This window comes from Schistocerca cancellata, chromosome 2 (genome assembly GCF_023864275.1).
Source record: "Schistocerca cancellata isolate TAMUIC-IGC-003103 chromosome 2, iqSchCanc2.1, whole genome shotgun sequence".
Classification (NCBI taxonomy): Eukaryota; Metazoa; Arthropoda; class Insecta; order Orthoptera; family Acrididae; genus Schistocerca; species Schistocerca cancellata.
The window spans coordinates 371,390,661-371,414,552 of NC_064627.1; the positions used below are offsets into that span (position 1 = coordinate 371,390,661).

General features: G+C 40.0%; 1 protein-coding gene across 1 annotated transcript in view; it reads right to left on the reverse strand.

Annotated features, from left to right (window-relative positions):
- Window positions 1–12,258, reverse strand: part of LOC126161771 (transcription initiation factor TFIID subunit 5) — a 64,687-nt gene extending 52,429 nt beyond the window's left edge. Inside the window, exon 1 of the mRNA XM_049917839.1 lies at window positions 12,099–12,258. Within this exon, the coding sequence (XP_049773796.1) occupies window positions 12,099–12,161 (63 nt within the window). The 5' untranslated portion in view covers window positions 12,162–12,258. The remainder of the gene's footprint in view (window positions 1–12,098) is intronic.
- Between the last annotated feature and the right edge of the window lie 11,634 nt (window positions 12,259–23,892).

The following is a 23,892-nucleotide window of genomic DNA, read 5'->3' on the forward strand; positions in this document are numbered from 1 at the left end:
GAACCACAATTGTATGCCCTGACCTGGGCTGCCAATGCGGGAGATGAACCGCCATGGTTGGGAAAAGGAGATGGTAATTAGGATGCTCAAGAGAGCTACAAATATGTGCAATGTAACTGGTGAGCAGTTGTGGAAGTCTGATCTGCAATGGAGGGACTCCAGCCTCCACCAGTACACTGGTCACCAGACTCATCCTAAAAGCTCCTGTCGCTAGTCGAGTTCCTATTGCTAGTCGAACTCTGCAGCGGTGCGTAAATGCAACGCTGAGGGTACCGCCGAACCATAGACCACATTCCCATAGTCAAGGTAGGATTGAACAAGGGCTCTGTAGAGCTGCAGCAGTGTGGAGCAATCTGCACCCCAGTTGGTTTTGCTCAGGCAGCGGAGGGCACTGAAGTGCTGCCAGCACTTCTGCTTAAGCTGATGACGATGAAGACGCCAAGTCAATCGAGCGTTGAAAACCAATCCTAAGAATTGATATGTCTCCAACAATAAGTGGATCGTCATTTAAGTAAACTTCTGGTTCCGGATGAACGGTACGATGCCAACAGAAGTGCAAGACACATGAATCCGCAGCTGAAAACTGGAAGCCATGGGCTAGAGCCCATTACTGCGCCTTGTGGATGGTACTAGAGGAACAGTACAAAATGCAGAAGTCGTCTGCATACAGGGAAGGTGAGACCGACGGCCCTACAGCTGCTGCTAGACCATTAAAGGCCACTAAAAATACAGACACACTCAATATAGAGCCCTGCGGGACTCCATTCTCCTGGATATGGGGGGAACTAGGGGAGGCACCAACTTGGACACAGAAAGTACAGTGTGTTAGGAAGTTTTGGATAAAAATCGGGAGTTGGCCCTGAAGACCCCACTGACATACGGTGGCAAGGATATGTTGTCGCCAGGTTGTATCATACGCTTTCCGGAAATCAAAAAAGACAGCAACCAGGTGTTGGTGCCTGGAAAAGGCTGATGGATGGCAGGCTCAAGGGACACAAGATTATCAGTGGCAGAGTGACCCTGGTGGAAACTGCCCTGGCATGGAGCCAGTAAGCCACGTGACTCCAGGACCCAACACAATGGCTAACTCACCATATGTTCTAGCAGCTTACAGAGAATGTTGGTGAGGCTGAAGGATCGATAGATATCCACATCAAGTAAGTTTTTACCGGGTTTGTACACAGGAATGGTGCTCTCCTGCCATTGTGATGGAAAGATGCCATCGCACCAGATCCGGCTGAAGACGACAAGGAAATGTCGCTTGTAGTCGGCCGTGTCCCCGATGGTTTTTTGGGGTGGGGGGTGGAGGGTTGGCATTGCTGCCAAAGGAGGTGATGCAGGAGCAACAGGGATAGAAGGCCCCCCCCCTCCCCTACCATCAAGGGGGCAAGTGGAGTCTGACGGCTCTGAGAGCCAGCGGTACACACTGGAAATGAAGGTGCTAGAACTGTTGTCATAGCGGCGGCATAAGTGGTTGTCATTTGCACAGGATAGAGCCTCTGAAATTTCCTCTTAGCCTCAGTGTAGGTCATTCTGTTCAGGGTCTTATACTCCATGATTTTCCTTTCTTTCTGTAGAAAACTGCAGTCCGACGAGCAAAGGGAATGTGCTCTCTGAAGCTGACACAGATGGGAAATGGGGCACATGGAGTATTGGGATGTGAAGGACGTCCACAATCTTGACAGGTAATGCTGAAAGTATAGCAGGAAGACATATGCCCGAGCTTCCAGCACTTAAGGCACCACATCGGGGAAGAGATATATGGTTTCACATCATAGTGGTATACCATCACCTTGACCTTTTTGGGTAATGTGTCACCCTCGAAGGCCAAGATGAAAGCACTGGTGGCAACCTGATTATGCCTCAGACCCTAAAAGGAGGTGCTGGACGAAGTGAATGCCTCAGACCCTGAAAGGAGGTGCTGGACTAAGTGAATGCCTCATCCCTCTAAGTTGGCGTGCAGCTCCCAACCACACCGTAAAAGAAGGTCCCTCTGGTATATAATACCCTGGACCACATTTAAACTCTTATGGGGTGTGATGGAAACAGGAACATCCCCCAGTTTGTCACAGGCGAATAATGCCAGTGCCTGGGCAGAGGATGATTATTTTATCAAGACTGACCTACAATGCGTATTGGACAATCCCTCCATCTCCCCAAACTTGTTATCTAAATGCTCCACAAAAAACTGAGGCTTCATTGACATGAAAGATTACCCATCAGCTCCTGTACATACAAAGTATTGGGGCGAATAAGGTCCACTGACATCCTTAGCCTGGCGTTCCTCCCATGGTGTGGCCTTGAAGGGGAACGATTTGGGGTCATACTTCTTCACATTAAAGTTTACCACTTAGAGACTATGCTTCATGGCGTGTCATCCACCCTGATGCAACCCACTCCGACCAGGGGCCCTCCCCAAAGTTGCCGCCCAGCCTCAGCAAAGGCCATCTGGCAGGATGACCATTGCCGGGAGTCCCGGTGACCCAGGGAGATAGGCATCTACTCCTTGGCATACGTGGGTAGTTACCGGCGTAAGCATCAGCAGAGCGATCCCTGTGCAGTCAGGGAGCTATAACCAATAGGGTACATGCAACGCCACCACAACAGACTGGCTACCACACTGGATACGAGGTGTAAATAAGTCCATGATCATCATCGGCACAAAAAAAGACATCGCACAGTGGATGAAGGGAAAGGCAATCGGGTAGGTGTCCTCAACCAACAGCTGGAGAATGACCAGAACTGCAAATCCATGACGATAAAGTGGGTTAAAGATCTCAGTGTACGATGGAAACAATGCACCATGTAAGGTGCCCTGCCCTACTTGGCTCGCTCTTTGGAAAAATTTGGAAGAACGGAAGTCAAACCCTACAGGGGACCATCACATAAAGGCCGAAATGTGTGAGACTCCTTTTAGTTGCCTCTTAAAACAGGCAGGAATCCTTCGCGCCCATTCGAACCCCAGGATCAGCAGGGGGTGGTTGAAACTGTGTTTGGCATCATATGAAAGGAGTGGAAGGTATAAATACCTGCCATCCAGCTGAAGACTACAATTTATTAGTGCTTGCTTGTGGCGATGCAGCAGCTGTATGCTGCAATATAGTAGAGATCTGAAGAACACTAAGTGTTTAGTCTGACATAAGCATGGAACATGCATAATTTTTTTTAAATTTCAGAACTGATGATCGTGACCCTTTGGTTCTGAGTTGAGTGGAGAGACTAAACCGGAGACTTAAAAGGCTCTGTGAGAAGCGAGGCTGCAACTTCCTGGACTTGCGCCATAGGTGTTGAGAACTATAGTGTCCCCCTAACTGTTAATTGGATCCTTCTATCTTCTGCCAGACCCATCTCTTGATGTAACCAAAAACTTTAAAGAAAACCTCAGTTCACTTGTACGTAAGTTCTCCAATTATACTGTAATCATTGGTGGAGACTTTAATCATCCAACAATTAACTGGGAAAATTACAGTTTTGTTAGTGGAGGATGTGATAAGACATCATGTACAACATTACTAAATGCCTTCTCTGAAAACTACCTAGAATAGATAGATAGGAACCCCACTCAAGATGGAAATATTTTGGATCAACTGGCAACAACCTTCAGTGCAGGGCAGAAACATGTAGAAGGACTCTGGTCAAGTTCAACAGAATAGTTGACCATGCACTGGATACATACCCAGTAGAACAGTTCATAATGGGAGCGAACCTCCATTGTATAGTCACTATAAAGAAACTTCTAAAGAAACAGAGATTATTGGATAATAGGTGTAAAACAAAGCATAGGGCTATAGACAGAGATATGCCGAATGAAAAACATTTGGCTGTCAAGAGAGCAATGCATGATGCCTTCAATGACTACCATAGCAGAATATTCTGGTCATACGTACAGGCTGTTAGTGGCACCAAAGTTAGTGTCCAATGCATAGTGAATGAGACAGGAAATGAAATTGAGGTTAGCAAAGTGAAAGCTGAAGTATTTAACTCTGTTTTCAAATGTTCATTTACAAAGGTAAACCCAGGAGAATAGCCCCCATTTAATCCTTGTATCACTGAAAAGATGAATGACATAAATATTAGTGTCTGTGGTGTTGAGAAATAGATGAAATCTTTAAAATTGGGTCTGGAATCTGTGTCAGTTCCTATACTGAATTTGTGACTGAGTTAGCCCCCTTCTAACCAAAATGTATCGTAGATCTCTTGAACAAAAATCCATACACAGTTCTTGGAAAAAAGCACAGGTCACACTTGACTCCAACAATAATAGTAAAGCGATAAATAAAACCACCATCCAATATCCTTGACATCAGTTTGTTGTAGAATCTTAGAATGCAGTCTGAGCTCACACATACTGAGGTATGTTGAACAGTACGACCTCCTCAATGCTAGATAGCATGTAATCCAAAAACATTGACCTTGTGAAACCCAACTCACACTTTTCTCACATCACATACTGATAGCTTTGCATCAGGGCAGTCAGGGAGGTGCAGTACCTCTTTATTTCTGAAAAGCATTTGACTCAGTATCACACCTACCATTATTGTCAAAAGTACAATCATATGGGATATGTGACTGGACTGAAGATGTTTTGGTAGGCAGGGCACAGCTTGTTGTTTTGGATGGAGAGTCATTGTCAGGTGTAGAAGTAACTTCAGGTGTGCCCCAGGGAAGTGTATTGGGAGCCTTGCTGTTCATGTTGTATATTAATGAGCTTGCAGACAATATTAATAATAAAAACATGCTATTCGCAGATGATGCAGTTATCTATAATGAAGAAGTTGCATAAATATTCAGTCACATCTTGATATGAAGTCAAAGTGGTGCAAATATTGGCAACTTGCTTTAAATATACAGAAATGTATAATTTTGCTCTTCACAACATGAAAAAAAAAAAAAAAACATAGTATCCTAGGACTATGACATCAATGAGTCACTGTTGAAATGTATCTGGGTGTAACACTTTGTAGGGATATGAAATGGAATGATCACATTGGCTCAGTTGTGGGTAAGTTATTGGTAGAATATTAGGGAAGTGCAATCAGTCCATAAAGGAGACTGCTTGCAAATCTCTCATGCAACCAGTTTTAGACTATTGCTAGAGTGTGTGGGACCCATACCAAATAGGTCTAACAGGGAGTATTGAACGTATACAGAGAAGGGCAGCACAAATGGTCACAGGTTTGTTTTGTCCATGCGAGAGTATCGCAGAGATACTGAAGGAACTGAACTGGAAGACTCTTGAAGACAGACATAAACTATCCCGAGTAAGTTTTTAACAAAGTTTCAAGAACTGGCTTTAAATGATGACTTTAGGAATATACTACAATCCCCCACTCATTGATTGCAACTTCACAGTGGTTTGCAGAGTATAGATGTAGATCTAGACCTATCTTCTGGTGTTTCATCTCACTGTTTTATTTCAAATAGCATCTTCACACCGTTCTGTTTTGGCTTGTGCATGGTCCGGTCCGTTGCATAGTATAGCATCTCAGACCTTTTGCAGTTAAATCTACTGGTTGATTGTGGAACAGCCTCAACTACCCCCCCCCCCCCTAATTCCAGTCAGTTGGCCCACCAGAATTCTTAGTGGATAAGAATAGCACAATGTGTCCTATATGGAACAGTCTTTGACTGAGGATCTCCCATTTAGCATAGCTTCACCATAGTAGATTAATCCGAAAGAACATTACCACAAACAACTCATGACATAAATATCTTTTAGATATAATGTAGATATATATGGAGACTGAAGGGATGAATGAAAATTTGTACCAAAGTTGAGATTCAAACCCAGGTTTCCTGCTCACTAGGCAGATGTACTTACCACTAAGCCACCCTTGCACAGTGGCTTTGCACAGACTAAACCTAGCATGCCTCCTTCATCAATCCAAATCCCCATTCATACCTCTACCCACACAGTATTCTCTTAAATTCAAAAAGTAATGCAGAGGTTTTCCAACTGTCTTGGAATAGCACCTCAGCATCAAACAAAACAGGGGATTATGCCTGAAACCCAGGCATAGGCAATTTATTCAAATGAAATATATGGTTCCAGAGACATTTTTAAATCTCAAATATCTATTACATATATACCTGTATGCAGACTGAAGCGATGAATGAGACAGCTTCTGCAACGCTGCTGAAGTTTAGGGGGAATACCAAGTGGGCTGAGGTGTAAATGTGAATTTGGTCTGAGGAGGGAGGTGTGCTGATAGTCTGTGCAGTTGTGCAAAGCCATTGCACCAAAATGGTGTCGTGCTTAGTCAATCTGCCTGGTGACCAGGAGAAGCAAGTTTGAATCCCGAACTGGGTACAAATTTTCATTCATCACTTCAGTTTGAATATATACATCATAGATGTCTGAGGCTTGAAAAGGTGTCTGAAACCATATAGTTTCATTTCACTTCACTATTTCATCTCTCAAAGCTACCTACTCATCTTCTACTGTATTCCTTTCTCCTTTTCCTGTCAATTGTTGCCTAATGCTCCTACTGAAACTCTCCACAACCTCTCATTCTTTCAACTTATCCAGGTCCCATCTCCTTAAATTTCCACCCTATTACATTTATTTCTGTTTGAATCTATAGTTCCTCACCAAAAGCGTGCATATAGGCCACCGCTGCCGACCGAGCAGCCTCAACCTCAGTACCTTTGTATGTCGCATCAGGACCCAATTTGCATTGCACCTCTATACATCGCACTGGGCTCTATTCTTCCACAGTGTTTGTCGTCACCTAGCACCTTAGCTAGCTGTGAGGGAACGTTAGTCATTGTATAAAGTTGTGATGCACACACAGTCAAGATTCAAGAATCAGTATACGTTGTTTGATTGCTGTTAACCACAGAACCTAAGATTGGATACCACTGAGGTTAAGTACTCAATTGGTACTTGTAATAAAGTGTATTTTAACCACATATTCATTTTGTGTTGTAGTCAGAAGAACCCGGCCACCCACCTATCATACCACTCTCTCCTCATCCAGCCAGGAGCCATAAATCATTTCAAGAGGACACAGCCACAACATCCACTATATCTAACTTCAAACTAACCATTTATTTTTTTTAACTATCTAATGTACCTGCCCAATCTGAGGATCTAACATTCCACACTTCACCCAATACAATGCTAGTTTTGCTTTTCCTGATAGTGGTGTCCTCTTGAGTAGCCCCGACCAGAGATCTGAAAGGGGGACTATTTTACCGAAGAGGATACCATCATCATTTAACAATACAGTAGAGATGCACGCCCCCAGGAAAAATAATGGCTGTAGTTTCCCTAGCTTTTCACAGTAACAGCACAGTAAGGCCAGGTTGGCTGATGTTACAATGCCAGACTGTTGCCCCTACAATTTCTGTGCTTCTTCAGGAACCACACATTTTTTTGGCCACTACACAGACACCCCTCCATTGTGGTTGAACATATGATATGGGTATCTGCATTGAGGTATACAGGCCACACCACCTCAGCAAGGTCTACAGCTCGTGGTGGGAGGAATATACTTTCACAATGTTCTTGAGAAATGGATGAATCGTTGTAACACTAGTTTTTTACATTATTAAGTAACTTTGTTTCAAGAATGTATAGACAAGACAGTATTGTACACTAGGGGAAAACTGAATAAGATTGCTCTGTTTTAAACAGATTGGCCACCCTGATTTAGGTTTCCTGTGGTTCCCTAAATTACTTCAGTCAAATGGCAAGATGGTTCCTATATATGATCACAGCACCAGACTCACCTTGTCAAGCTAGAACTGTATGTATGTAAACGCCTGTATATATGAATTACATCGATTTTGTTCTGAAACTGTGATATCATGACATGTCCAATAGCCTTCTGAAAGTCATCTACAGATGAATAAAATTAGTAATACTACTACACATTTTCTATGATCTGACCTAGTTTATGAGACAGGTACACCCTGTGTGGTGACTTGCTGAGTAAGTATGTAGATGTTGATCTGGCAAAGCCCTATTTACAAAAGAAGATAATGCAGAATGTATAAATCATTGTTGCATTCAACCGAAATGGCTAATGTAATTGGAAACAACTAACTATCTTCAGTAGCCCAAATTATTTTTTTCTGGTTGTGAAAACTGGCGATTTTGGTTAGAAATGTGGTTCTAACTATTTAGGTCATTACTGATGTCACCAAAGGTTTGGCACACCTATTGACATTTCATTTGTAGATGGGCACAACATGCATTTCACAACCTTGTGATAGATGCCAACAATGAATAAATCAAATCTACGCATGAAGACTGACTAGACATTTGAATAGCTAGATATGGTGTGTCATCATCACCTTGAACAGTTTCCAACCTCCGGCTGGATCTGTTGGGAACATAAGCCTTACCATCTAGTCCTGTTTTCCCACCATCTTTCGGTATTCATTCTGGTCCAGTTCTCGCCTCATTTTTCAACATACTCCTCTGCATCTTTCAGCCATCTGTCCATTGGTCTTCCTCTTTGTCATTTCCTTCACATCTCCATTTCATGTATCTTCTTGGAATTCTCTTGTTTTCCATTCCCTTCAAATGCTCATACCATCTCAGCCTTGATGCTTTTATCCTGCTCTGCAGGTGTTCTACTTTCACTATTTCCCTTACCCTTTCATTCTTCATTCTGTCTCTCCTTGTTACCCCCATCCTCTTCTTACCCACATTCCAGGTACATAAGTCAGTATTGGGATGTACTAAAATATACGTATTACTTCTTTGCTTTTTTGTGGGATGTCTTTATTCCAAACCAGACTCCCTACACTTTGCAGGAATGCTTCTGCCTGGCTGCAATGTTAACTAGTCTCTCTCTCATTTCTTCTATTTGGCTCTATCGCTCTTCCCAAGTGCTTGACACTCCACATTCTTCAACTATTCACCTACAATTTTTATTCTGCTAGCTGTAACCAGGATCTCACGTTTGAAGAGTCCAGAACAAAAACCTGATACGTCCAAAATTCCAGTTTTCCCTCCATAGTTTAATATTTCAGCCAGAGTAGTTTTAGATGATGTTGCACAACTGGTCAAAAATCTGACAAGTTGAGGGATATTTCAATATCTTGTAAACATGTGCGGGGGGGGGGGAGGACCTTACAAGTCCACGCAAAACAGATTCCAAGCCTGTGTAAGTCCTGTTTCTGCTAATATTATCATTTTTCTCACAGTCATTGTTGTGTATAATTTGACCATAGTAGTTTGACCTAACATTATGTTGTATCAATGTAAAATGAAGAAGACTCATCTATTCATGAAGAAAAAAATATAGAATGTCGTTGGTGAAGCTGACTAAGAAAACGAAGAAGTTTAGTTGCAAAAAATTCTGTTGTCCGAATATAAAGACAAATGAAGTTCATTATAATATGTCAGCTGTCTGTATTTATTTCAATGTTCATTTTTTGGCAGAAGGCGATAGTTATTTTTATCCGTATCCAGAGACCACGGGCCTAAAAGGAGCAGAACATTTAAGACTGTGGTCACATGAAACAAGAGAATCACACAAGTGTAAAAACAATTGTTTTGATATTGTCAGTGATGAAAATAAAACAAATTTTATTAATAATAAGAACCAATCTGAAAATCATGATGAAATAAACCTCTGTTTAAGTAGTTTAATCACAGTGGTCCCTGTACAGCACAGGCATCCTAGAAGAGAAGAGCAGGAAGCACAGTTCCATGAAGCATCTTATAAATTCTGTGTTCATATTACCCTTACTGGAACTATCCAAGAAATACATGTGTGCTAGCAAGCATTTATGTCATTACATAAATGCTTGCTTGCACACGTCATTACATGGAATAAAGAAGAGCAAGGTACATCATTTACTCATGGAACTTAAATCTGGAGACCAATCTCTGCGAGATGGCAGAGTAAAACATAAAACCCGCGCACAAGCTTTAATGGATCGAATACATGAAATAACGGGGGTACATTATATCATTTAAAGGTTGCAACAGCAATTACAGAGTCTTTGAATATTAAAAAAATTGTTCTGTTCATATTTCAATAACACTTTGATCTAAAACTTGTGGTTCCTGCAATGAGTATCTAGCCAAACTGACTTTAACATCATTTGTAGAACATAAAGTAAGAGTTCATTCTGAACTTCGATCCAATAAAACACCTCACAAATTGCATCTTAGAAAGCAAAAAGTGTTGTATGACAGGGGGAAAAAAAAAACACATCAAACATTGCAATAATGATGGACTACAGCAAAAATTTCCCTTGTCCAAATATAAAGACAAATTACAAATGTCAGCTGTCTGTATTTATTTTCAATGTTCATGTTTTGGCAGAAGGCGATAGTTATTGTCATGCGTATCAAGAGACCACGGGCCAAAAAGAAGCAGACAAAGTTTCACCGTTCACTCTTCATTTTGTACACTACTATCTAGATCCACAAGTCAGACATCTGGTTATCTTTTGTGACTCCTGTAGAGGGCAAAACAAGAATGCAACTGTGTTGAGATTCCGTCAACATCTAGTCTACACAGAAAAACAACTGGACTTTTTAAAGATGACATTTCCCATTAGCAGTCATTCATCCCTAGAATGTGATAAAAATATTCGTTTGATCGACCAAGCTCAAGAATGTCATATGCTGATGGACTGGTGTCAGGTTTTCCAGACTTCACACATTACCCTTCGCCATTTGTTGTCACTGGTGTTGAGGAGCAGCTATAAATATCAAAGAATGGACAGTGCATCTGGATAACACAATATACAAGAAGAAACTACCTTTCCAAACCCGGTCAATAGGAGAATTGGAAGTCATACAACATAATGCAGCACTGGTTTATTTTGGAAGCAGCTACAATGGAGCTTACAAGCAAACTTTGTTACTTCTTCCAGGAAAGTAATGGCGAGTTACCGACTTGCAAGAAGGCCAATTCAACCTCCCGTCTACTCGATAAGGTAACTTTACAACAATATTTTAATTCTTAAAGTAAGTTTTTTTTTTATATTAGCCATATAACTATTTGAATTTAGGTTTCTGATTACTTCACAGGTTATCCTAAAACATCTGTGCTGAGAAATACAGAGATTTGCAGGACTAGAAAAGATTTTGCCATAGTGAAGTACAAGTGTATTTCGATCGTCTTCGGCGTTACGCCAACCTAGTGTAAAAGGACACAATGTTTCTTAGTGTATTATTACAAGAGTACATTAGATAATTAGTTATAATGAGAATTTAAATAAGTGTAAAGTCTCTGAAATCTTATAGCTACCTGCAATATGTTATGAGATTGTCAAATTTTTCCTCTGTACAAGCTTTATTCATGATAAAAATGCATCATATAGTTGTAAACTTTCATCAGATATGTATAATTTAAGCAGTACCATTGCTCTGGAAAATGTGTTATCAACTTAAAGAATATAACGTGAAAAATGAAAATTTGATGAGCCTTGAAACTTCAAATTTCGTCCCCTGAAAAAAATGAGAACTGTGACTTATCAGGTTTTTCCCCAGGATTGTTCATATGTTGAGCTGAAATTTTATTCCATTCTGTCCAGAGTTTCTTCTGAAGCATCCAGCTATTTCTGAATCCCCAGTTCCGTGTTTCCGCAGATCATAAAGACATATGTAAACATCATTGCTATCACCTTGTCTTCTCCAGTTTTTTCTGTCACTTTAGTCATTATCTCTTTCAAGGCCGCAATGAAGAGGAGAAGTGACAATGCACTACCCTCTTTCAAACCATTTGTTTGCTGGAACCAATCATTCCTTTCATTTCCAACCTCTCAGGCTTCCACAGTACATCTCCTCCACAGATTTAGAGTGTAAATACTTTAACCACTGTTTGCGGGAAAAATGAGGCGAACTTTGATATTTATCACTAGTTTGTAAAGGGGATATCTGGCATCCACGGAACGTGTCTTCAATATACAAGTCACAAGCAGGGATTGTTTGCTACATATGTCCAACATCAAATGCTTAAGAACACATGTACCAGTTTCCTTCATACTGTCTTGAGGTTACACTGGTTCTCGAGGCATTTACGTCACAGTTATCCATGGGTCAACAGCAGCATCGTATAAATCTCGGCTTTTCTACTGTAAGATATAGCAATAATTCTGACTTATTAGGAAAAATATCACGTTACCTTTAAGTTATATCGACGTAGTAGCTGCAACACAGCCAAGAGTGTCTGTTTGTCGGAAGCCATCTGTAGCTGTTTGGCTTACGATTAAAATTCTGTAGAGACGTCAACACTGACATTCATAATTGTATACACACAAACAGCAGTATTGTACACATTCCAAAGCTCTTAAAACAAAAAGAGCGTCCTCGCGATGGAGCAATGTGTCTGCAAGCTACTGCCGCCAAAAATGGCATGCTAACATCTTTACGCCAGTTGTAATCAGGTTTATATCATAATTCGCAAGCACTTCATTGGTATCATCAAGATTTCAGTGTTACAAATTAGGAAATAGGAAGATTACAAACAATAGACGTCCATTCCTCACTAATTAAACATTTCCATTGTTCCCATCACCAACGTGAAAATTTAGGCGCGTGATGACAATCATATAATACGTTCCTCGTGTCCTCGCTGTCTCTCTACATAGTAGAAAATGAAAGGTTATAGTAATTATAGAGATATAAACGATGTTAGAAACAAATTATATTCACTAAAGCTGCAGCACATTATCGTTAAATGTTAAACAAGACAACATAAAAAAATTAAGAGTGATTACAATTAGTTAGAAAGTATCACAACGCCCCGGTTTGTCACGCACATTGAAGTAGAGCTACCACAAAAAATACGCAGAGGTTGCTGTCTAAACCTTACTTCCAAAAGAGATGCATCTCATCCACATTATTCCGAAAAAGTCTGACCGAGTTATTGAGAAGAATTCTTTGGGTTAAACCATGGAATCGAGTCCGGAGTAGTCAAGCTGACAACGACGTAGCTTGTGACATTAGTGTACCGGCTCGCTAGACCGAGATTACACATCTGATTTCATCGAGTACAGACGGAATGACAGTTACCCTAACTTTGTAATCAGTTTCTTTTTGTGCAGTCAATCAGGGTAACTTTGAACCTGTCAGGGTATATTTTTACCACTTATGAAATTTGTTACAAACATCTGCTGCTCCACCTAGCTGCATTATTTTGTACTAAATGTAACACTTTTATTACCTCGGAGATTTCTAGTTAGATTTTCAGATGCCTTTCCAACTTCCTACAAAGTCTTAGGCTTGTGATAATCCGCTAATTGCGTTGCCTGTGAAGAAAACATTTGGCGACAATGATTTAAGTTGAAGAATTCCAGGCCAATACAAATACCCTGATATTTCAAAGTAGTGAATTAACACTGTTCGTTTTTACATCTTATTAGCATATGATTTCCTTCTCGCACTATCTAAATTTACTCGGAGCATTACATGTAGAAAAAAATCCTTTTTTTAAAGATTGCTCTAATGTTATCCTGAACGACAGGGTAACGCTGTAAAGGAGTAAACCTGGAATTTTACTCCAATAGTTAGTATATGTTTTCACTTTAACAAGCAATACCTACAGAAGTAAAATTTACAATATCTATTGCAATATGTAATTTACTTTGTTTCTAGTATTTTCAAAAAATGGTAGAAAGTGGTACAACGTTGCCCCAATTGACTGTAGCTATGAGTTCAAGAAATAAATTTCCAAAATAAAAACTAATATCTCGCAGTAATACGCCGACTTTCTGCTGCGATTACATATTTTATTCTCATTTCATAGCAACGATCGAAAAATTTTATGTGAAATTTTTTGGTAACTCATGTCTACTTCATAACAGCAGATGTAGTAGTTTCTCATCAGAGATTTGCAATTACAAGTTCATCAACCTCACGGTATTCAATTACTTCAATATACTGTTACATGAAATATATAATCACGTTCATTCTGATATAAATGGCATTATACAAGCATAAAAATTACTCATAACTTCAAAATAACATCTTTCACAGTTCTATACATGGGCATGACTCAATAATTACTTTAACAAACGTTTTTGTATTGTTCATCAGAATGTTGAATGTTTTTTTTTCCATCTCAGATCATACATATCTATTTAAAATAATTTAAATATCTTTCTGAGAGAGAGTGAACTGGAGATTTTCGTGTGGTTTTTGTATAAGAAGCATGAACTGTGCATTATTTTTAAACTGAAATGTATCCACATTTTATAGATTATTTCATAGTGATCACCTCTAACACTTATTAATTTCAACATGAAAGGTTCAGGGCAAGAGTTAAAAAAAAAGACTCCTTCTGCTCTGCATCAACACAGTATGTCTACATGGAGATGATGGAAATAGTCTTGTGGTCACTTTATAAAACCACTAATTTTAGTCTATAACACACAATTTCGGATTGTATAACATATTGCAGTACCACAGTAGTACAAGTTTATATGCCAACTAGCTCCTCATATGATGAAGAGATTGAAACAGTGTATAATGTGACAAAAGAAGTCATTCAGATAGTTAAGGAAGACGAAAATTTAATAGCCATTGGGAAGTGGGATTCGATTGTAGGAAAAGGAAGAGAAAGAAAAGTAGTAGGTGAATATGGACTGGGGGTAAGGAATGCAAGAGGAAGCTGCCTGGTAGAATTTAGCACAGAGCCTAACTTAACATGGCTAACATTTGGTTTAAGAATCATGAAAGAAGGTTGTGTAATGAAAGAGGCCTGGAGACACTGGAAGGTTTCAGACAGATTATATAATGGTAAGACAGAGATTTACGAACCAGGTTTTAAACTGTAAGACATTTCCAGGGGCAGATGTGGACTTGCAGCACAATTTATTGGTTATGAACTGTACATTAAAACTGAAGAAACTGCAAAAAGGTTGGAATTTAAGGAGATGGATCCTGGATAAACTGAAAGTAGCAGAGGCCATAGAGAGGTTTAGAGAGAGCATTAGGGAACGATTGGCAAGAACAGGGGGAAAAATACAGCAGAAGGAGATTGGATAGCTTTGAGAGATGAAATAGCGAAGGCAGCAGAGGATCAAGTAGGTAAAAAGACGAGGGTTAATAGAAATCCTTGGGTAACAGAAGAGAGACTGAATTTCATCGATGAAATAAGAAAATATAAAGATGCAGTAAATAAAGCATCCGAAAAGTAATACCGACGTCTAAGAAACGAGATCGACAGGAGGTGCAAAGTGGCTATGCAGGAATGGCTAGTGGATAAATATAAGCAAAAGCATATATCAAGAGAGGTAAGATAGATACTGCCTACAGGAAAATTACAGAGATCTTTGGGGAAAAGAGAACCATCTGTATGAACAGCAAGAACTCAGATGGAAAACCAGTCCTAAGTAAAGAGGGGAAAGCAGAAAGGTAGAAGGAGTATATAGAGGACATAGATGAAGAGGAAATGGGAGATATGATACTGTGTGAAGAGTCTGACAGAGAACTGGGAGACCTAAGTCGAAACAAGGTCATGGGAGTAGACAGCATTCTTTTAGAACTTCTGATAGCCTTGGGAGAGCCAGCCATGACAAAAATCTTCCATCTCATGAGCTAGATGAATGAGACAGGCGAAATATCTTCAGACTTCAAGAAGAATATAATAATTCCAATCCCATAGAAAGCACTTATTGACAGGTGTGAAATTTACCGAACTATCAGTTTAATAAGTCATGGTTGCAAAATACTTATACGAATTCTTTACAAACAAATGGAAAAACTGAATGAAGCCAACCTTGAGGAACATCACTATTGATTCCATAGAAATTTTGGAACAAGCGAGGCAATACTGACCCTACGAGTTATTGTAGAACACAGGTAAAAGAAAGGTAAACCTACGTTTCTAGCATTTGTAGGCTTTCGAAGAGCTTTGGACAATGTTGACCAGGATACTCTCTTTCTAATTCTAAAGGTGGCAGGTGTAAAATACAGGGAGCAAAAGGCTATTTACAATTTGTACAGAAACCTGATGGCAGTTATAAGAGTCGTTGGACATGAAATGGAAGCAATGATTGAGAAGGGAGTAAGACAGGTTTGTAGCCTATTCTCGATGTTATTCAATTTGTATATTGAACAAAAAGTAAAGGAAACAAAATAAAGGGGGTAGGAATTAAAATCCAGGGAGAAGAAATAAAAACTTTGAGGTTTGCAGATGACATTTTAATTCTGTCAGAGACAGGAAAGGACCTGGAAGAACAGTTTAATGGAAAGGAAAATGTCTTAAAAGGAGGATATAAGATGAATATCCACAAAAGCAAAACGAGGATAATGGAATCCGAAGTACATTAGGTGTTGCTGATGGAAATAGATTAGGAAATGAGACACTTAAAGTAGTAGATGAGTTTTGCTATTTGGGGAGCAAAATAACTGATGATGGTGAAAGTAGAGATGATATTAAATGTAGAATGGTTATGACAAGAAGAGAAATTTGTTAACATCGATTATAGATTTAAGTGTCATGAACTCTGTGGTGTCACCGCCAGACACCACACTTGCTAGGTGGTAGCTTTTAAATCGGCCGCGGTCCGCTAGTATACGACGGACCCGCGTGTCGCCACTGTCAGTAATTGCAGACCGAGCGCCACCACACTGACTAGCACTCGCCCCAGTTGTACTGCCGACTTTGCAAGGAACGGTTCACTGACAACTACGCTCTCATTTGCCGAGATGATAGTTAGCAAAGCCTTCAGCTACATTTGCTACGACCTAGCAAGGAGCCATTACCAGTATAGATATTGAGATTCTATTAATGTATCATCAAGAGCGATGTTCTACAAATGTGGATTAAAGTTAAGTATTCGAGAAGCTACGTACTTTTCTTTATAGCATTCATTACGTATCCTGTTTCAGACCTCACGCCAGACTGCGTGTGTTTAAGCGCGTGCCTTTCGGCTTCCTCTCATTGTGTCTAGGCTGTCTTGTCTAGACACAACAAACTCCTTTCTGAAAGTATGTGTATGGACTCTAGCCATGTATGGAAGTGAAATGTGGACAATAAACAGTGTAGACAAGGAGAGAATAGAAGCTTTCGAAATGTGGTGCTACAGAAGAAGGCTGAAGATTAGATGGATAGATCACTTAACTAATGAGGAGGTACTGAACAGAATTGGGGAGAAGAGGAATTTGTGGCACAACTTAACTAGAAGAATGGATTGGGTGGTACGATGCATTCTGAGGCATCAAGGGATCACCAATTTAGTATTGGACGGAAGTGTGGAGGATAAAAGTCGTAGTGTGAGACCAAGAGATGATTAAATTAAGCAGATTCAGAAGGATGTAGAGTGCAGTAGTTATTTGGAGATACAGAAGCTTGCACAGGATACAGTAGCATGGAGGGCTGCATCAAACCAGTCTCTGGACTGAACACCACAACAACAATAACATAATGCAATGGATCCGCAGTTTGGGCTCTGGAATATTGTAAACTAATTATATTTGGCATCTGTTACATAATTTGAAGTGCTTCCACAATGAAATCGATTTATCAACTGAATAAGATGTCCTTCTTCCTTAAATAAATTGTGTACCATAGGTCTACAGTTTGGAATGCAGAGCACCAAAAACATATTTCACTGTGTTTTGTATATCCTTCATGACCACAAGAAGGTTCAAACAGCTCACAGTAAATATATGCCAACTGTTGTTGACATTTTAGTCTCAACAGACTACATTTTGTATTATAGCTCAAAAATGCATGTTGCAGTAGCATACATCTGTTGTTCTTCACTACAGAAATATGAATACACATTAATAATGAAGTAAACATTTATTTGGTAACAATACATTTGAAATGAGTTTATTATTGACTTAAACACTCACGCTGACTTGAGGTATGTCTTCAGAAAAGTTTACAACATAAGAAAATTATTCTCTTGAACTTACCTACATTCCACTGACCTACATTGTTTATTGTTTCTTGCTAGCTACTCAGCGCACAAACGTTGAACATTTGGTATAATCGTCATTCTTTGACCAAGACCAGTTCTTCTTCGCTTCTTTTTCATTGAACATTTCGTTCTGATTTCTGGATCACACCTTGTTAGAATCTGTACCTTTCTCAAATACCAGGAAGTAATTTTGCATGACTTCTCGTGAGAGTAGTGGAGTCTGACTAGGGATCTCTGGGCAATTCCCATCAGTGCTTTCGTAAATTTCCACTCTTGAAACATCATGTTCCTCATGTTGGATGGATTCCAGCCACTTTTTAGAACGTTTTGTATCCAGCATTTTCTGTTTTCTTCTTCAGCAGAAATCTAAGCACTGATGCACAACAACACTGAACGATGTGGCACAGTGGCTAGCACACTGCACTCGCATTCGGGAGGACGACAGTTCAATCCCGCATCTGGCCATCCTGGTTTAGGTTTTCCATTATTTCTCTAAATCGGATGCCAGGATGGTTCCTTTGAAAGAGCATGGCTGACTACCTTCCCCATCCTTACCTAATCCAATGAGACTAATGACCTCGCTGTTTGGTCTCCTCCCCCAAACTACCTAAAAGACGTACAAACACTCCCCTTCTTCTTTGCTGGATTTGTGATAGTAGTAGTAGTAGTTTATTCATCCAGAGACAATGTACATTACATGGGTTTCGTCAAAAAAGAATATATATATATATATATACACTCCTGGAAATTGAAATAAGAACACCATGAATTCATTGTCCATGGAAGGGGAAACTTTATTGACACATTCCTGGGGTCAGATACATCACATGATCACACTGACAGAACCACAGGCACATAGACACAGGCAACAGAGCATGCACAATGTCGGCACTAGTACAGTGTATATCCACCTTTTGCAGCAATGCAGGCTGCTATTCTCCCATGGAGACGATCGTAGAGATGCTGGATGTAGTCCTGTGGAACGGCTTGCCATGCCATTTCCACCTGGCGCCTCAGTTGGACCAGCGTTCGTGCTGGACGTGCAGACCACGTGAGACGACGCTTCATCCAGTCCCAAACATGCTCAATGGGGGACAGATCCGGAGATCTTGCTGGCCAGGGTAGTTGACTTACACCTTCTAGAGCACGTTGGGTGGCACGGGATACATGCGGACGTGCATTGTCCTGTTGGAACAGCAAGTTCCCTTGCCGGTCTAGGAATGGTAGAACGATGGGTTCGATGACGGTTTGGATGTACCGTGCACTATTCAGTGTCCCCTCGACGATCACCAGTGGTGTGCGGCCAGTGTAGGAGATCGCTCCTCACACCATGATGCCGGGTGTTGGCCCTGTGTGCCTCGGTCGTATGCAGTCCTGATTGTGGCGCTCACCTGCACGGCGCCAAACATGCATACGACCATCATTGGCACCAAGGCAGAAGCGACTCTCATCGCTGAAGACGACACGTCTCCATTCGTCCCTCCATTCACGCCTGTCGCGACACCACTGGAGGCGGGCTGCACGATGTTGGGGCGTGAACGGAAGACGGCCTAACGGTGTGCGGGACCGTAGCCCAGCTTCATGGAGACGGTTGCGAATGATCCTCGCCGATACCCCAGGAGCAACAGTGTCCCTAATTTGCTGGGAAGAGGCGGTGCGGTCCCCTACGGCACTGCGTAGGATCCTGCGGTCTTGGTGTGCATCCGTGCGTCGCTGCGGTCCGGTCCCAGGTCGACGGGCACGTGCACCTTCCGCCGACCACTGGCGACAACATCGATGTACTGTGGAGACCTCACGCCCCACGTGTTGAGCAATTCGGCGGTACGTCCACCCGGCCTCCCGCATGCCCACTATACGCCCTCGCTCAAAGTCCGTCAACTGCACATACGGTTCACGTCCACGCTGTCGCAGCATGCTACCAGTGTTAAAGACTGCGGTGGAGCTCAGTATGCCACGGCAAACTGGCTGACACTGACGGCGGCGGTGCACAAATGCTGCGCAGCTAGCGCCATTCGACGGCCAACACCGTGGTTCCTGGTGTGTCCGCTGTGCAGTGCGTGTGATCATTGCTTGTACAGCCCTCTCGCAGTGTCCGTAGCAAGTATGGTGGGTCTGACACACCGGTGTCAATGTGTTCTTTTTTCCATTTCCAGGAGTGTATATATATATATATATATACATATATATATATACATAAAGGGTAAACAATACTCAACACAACACAACACAAATGTACATAGTAGACTACACAACATCAGACCGCATTGAAATAGCATGTACAACTTTGATCAATTACATTAATGTATGAGAAAGACTTTTTACATGGAATACACAGTTGATATTTAGATATAACACATAATAATTCTAACACTTTTGTACATATTATTTATGTTGATCACGTCAACAGTAAGATAAAAATTACTTTTGGTACAGAGTACATAAATGTAATTGTTTTGTATGAAGCTATACCAGGTATTAGTTTACACTATAATAGCAGTTGGTCATTAAAAATTTTAATACTGCTTCTGTAAGTGAAGACATTTTCTTTATTTCTTTTATCTTTACCAATAGTTTGTTATACAATCTACTTATCTACTTCCTTGTATGTTTGTTTGTTTCTGCACCAAAGCCTTGTTAACTCTTTTAATTTGAATGGCATTGCACTTTCTTGTGTTGTAAGTATGTAGGTCTTAGTTGGATTGGAAATTGTCAATATTTCTTTTTACATTAATTACGCTTTTTTGTAAACAGAGTTAAGGTAGGGATAGAATATTTAGCTGTTGAAATAATTGCTTTGAAGGAGTTAGCCTTGAACTGTTGGTAATTATTCTAACAGCTCGTTTGTGTTGAGTGAAGATGGTTTTGAGATTTTTCTTACTATGACCCTATAAGGTGAGGCCATAGGTAATAGCAGAATGTGTAGAAGCAAAGTAAACAGTTCTGCTACATTCCCTACTACATACAAAGCTAATAACACGCAATGCAGAGCAAGAAGAGCTTAACTTGTGAGAGAGATACAGGATGTGGGATTTCCAGTCTAAATTTTCGTCTATATGTACACCTAAGAATTTTGTGGTAGCAACTCTCGCTATTTCTTTATTTTGTATTCTGAGATCCAGACCAGAGTGTGACTTTGTTTTCCTGTAATGGATATAATTAGTTTCAGAGATATTTATGCTTAATTTGTTCGTTTCAAACCAATTTTGCATGTATTCTATAACTCTGGTTGCAGATGTTTGCAATACCCGGTTTATGTCAGTTACTACAATGTTTGTGTCATCCACAAACGGGGTTATGTGAGTACCATTTACTGGAATCTTGATATCATTTACGTAAAGAAGAAATAGGAGAGGTCCTAGAACACTCCCCTCCGGTACCCCAATTGGCACTGTCTTAATATCCGATCTGTAAACAATACTTTGGTTTTTACTGTTCGTTGTTGCAATTTCTACTGCTTGTTTCCTATTATGAAGATATGACAAATCACTTTTTTGCCACTCCTCATATACCGACATATTCTAATTTGTCCAGCAGGATATCATGTTGGACAGTATCAAATGCCTTTGATAAGTCCAAGTTGATTCCTATTGCACTGTTGTTCCTATCTAGCACCGTTACAATATTTTCAATGAATTAGGTGATGGATGACTCTGTACTCATTCCTTTGTGAAAGCCGTGTTGGTTTACAGACAATAGATTTAATTTCTAGAGGTAATTTGTAATTCTGTTTGTCATGACTGTCTCTATTACTTTTGAAAATACCGATAATAAAGCTATTGGTCTATTGTTTCCCACTTCATGTATATTGCCCTTTTTATACAATGGTTTTATTTTTGCAATTTTTAATCGTTGTGGAAAGATTGCTTCTGACAATGATATGTTTATGGTGTGTGCGAGTGGTTCTGATATGACACTAGCACATCTCGTCATGACTGAACAAGGTACCTCATCAATCCCCGAGGACATTTTATTCTTCATTGTTTTTATTATTCGATTAACATCCAATTTGTTTGTGGGAGGTAGCATTATTGAATTAACACTTTGTTCTCCTGGGATTGATGTTCTACTAATCCTAGAACAATTTTTACTCAGATTGATTGGACTATTTATGAAGTAGTCATTAACGTAATTTGCTAAAGTAAGATTTCTGACTAGCCCACCTTGATCATCTTTTTAAACAAAGTCACCTAGATTTCTAACATTTTTGCTAGGGCCTATTTCTTTTTTTACTACATTCTATATAGCTTTCGATTTGTTTGCTGACCCAGCAATTACACTGTCATTGTGCATTTTCTTGGCTTTTTTGATCACCTTCCTGTAAATTTTCTTATATGTCTTAGCAAAATCTGTGAAGTGTCCATCTTTGTTGTCTTTTTTTGAGTTGACTGATATGTTTTAGTGTTTGACTAGATACTCTAGTAGCAGGTGTTATCCATTGTCTTCAACATGACATTGATCTTTGTGAGTTTTTTTAGAAATCACATCTCAAACAGGGACATGAATGTACTAGAAAAAGCATTGCAAGATTCCTCTGTTGTTGTTTGCGAAAGACATCTTCCCCAGTTGCATTAGCTAACAACTGGATGAAAGTATTCACTTCTTCTGTATAAAAGTGACTTTTGTATTCCCACTTATATTTTACTGCCTTGGGTACAGAGGAATTTATGTATGTTAATAGTGTATTGTGATCTTAAAGACCTAAGTTTACGTTTAGTACCTCAGTGATACCATTATCCATATATGTGAAAATATTGTCTAAAAGAGAAGATGACAGTTCTGTTATTCTGGTGGCATCTGTAAAGAGTGGTTTCATGTGAAAGCTGCTTAGTATACTCAAAAGCTGTCTTTTTTCATCACTCTCAATTAACAGGTTAATATTAAAATCCCCACATAACAATAATTTCACTTCATTACTATAAAAAGTGTTTAATGCTGCTTCTATTTTTTTGAAGAATATGTTTTTGTCACCCAGTGGTGATCTATATACTGTTATGACAACTAGTTTTTCACTCTTCTCCTCAGTTTTTAACTCTATAGCACATGATTCAAAATGTTTTTCTGTATTTAGATGGACCAATTCTGTTTTCACTTTGAACTGCAGTCCTACTCTAGAGTAAATGCGTACCACACCATTTTTAAAAACACTTTGGCAATAATGTGATGCTAAATTAAAGTTGCTTGTGTTTATGAGACTTAATTCACTAGCCTTGCACCAATGTTCAGGTAAACAAATACAAGAGACATCAGTAAGACTGTTTAAAGCTACTTCTAGATCTAGCACTTTGTTTTTGAGGCACTGAATATTCTGACACATTATCCTGACTGGTTTGCAAGTATTTTTTCTTTTGTCATTACCTGGCAATGTGCTGCTTTTTCCATAGTAGTTGTGACTTATCTGCAAATTTTCTTGCTGATTTGTCAAAATCTTTTCCTTTTCTTTGTTTGAAGCCATAAAAAATCCTTATTTAATCATGTAGACATACCTTGACTTTGACTCCTCCTTAAGCAGTGTTGTGTTGCTGCAACTGTTGTTGATGGTTTTGTTGCTGCTGCTTCTGTTGTTGTTGGTTTAGTTGCTGCTGCTTCTGTTATTGTTGGTTCTGTTGTTACTGTTACTGTTGCTGATGGTTCTGTTGCTGCTGCTGTTGGTGCTGCTGCTGCTTCTGCCGTTGGAGGTGGTGGAGGTAGTGGTTGTAGTGTTGGCACTGACAGGATTCTTTTTCCAGTTGCTGCCTTTGTTTCTTTTATTGGCACTATTTCTGTTGATGGTGGATCTGTTGTTGTAATATCTGTTGGTTTTGCTGTTGTTTCTGCCGATGGTTTTGTTGCTGTTACTGATGTTGGTCTGACCAATTGTTATAATTTTACTGCTGCTACTGGTGATGATTTTGATGTTGCTGTTGCTTCTGTTGTTGTTACTACTTGTGATGAACTTGCTTTTATTGATTACTGTTACTGTTGTTGATGGTGCTGTAGATGTTTGCTGGTGCCTTTTTATTTCATCCAATACTTTTTGTGCAACCAGAAACACATGCATACACTGTT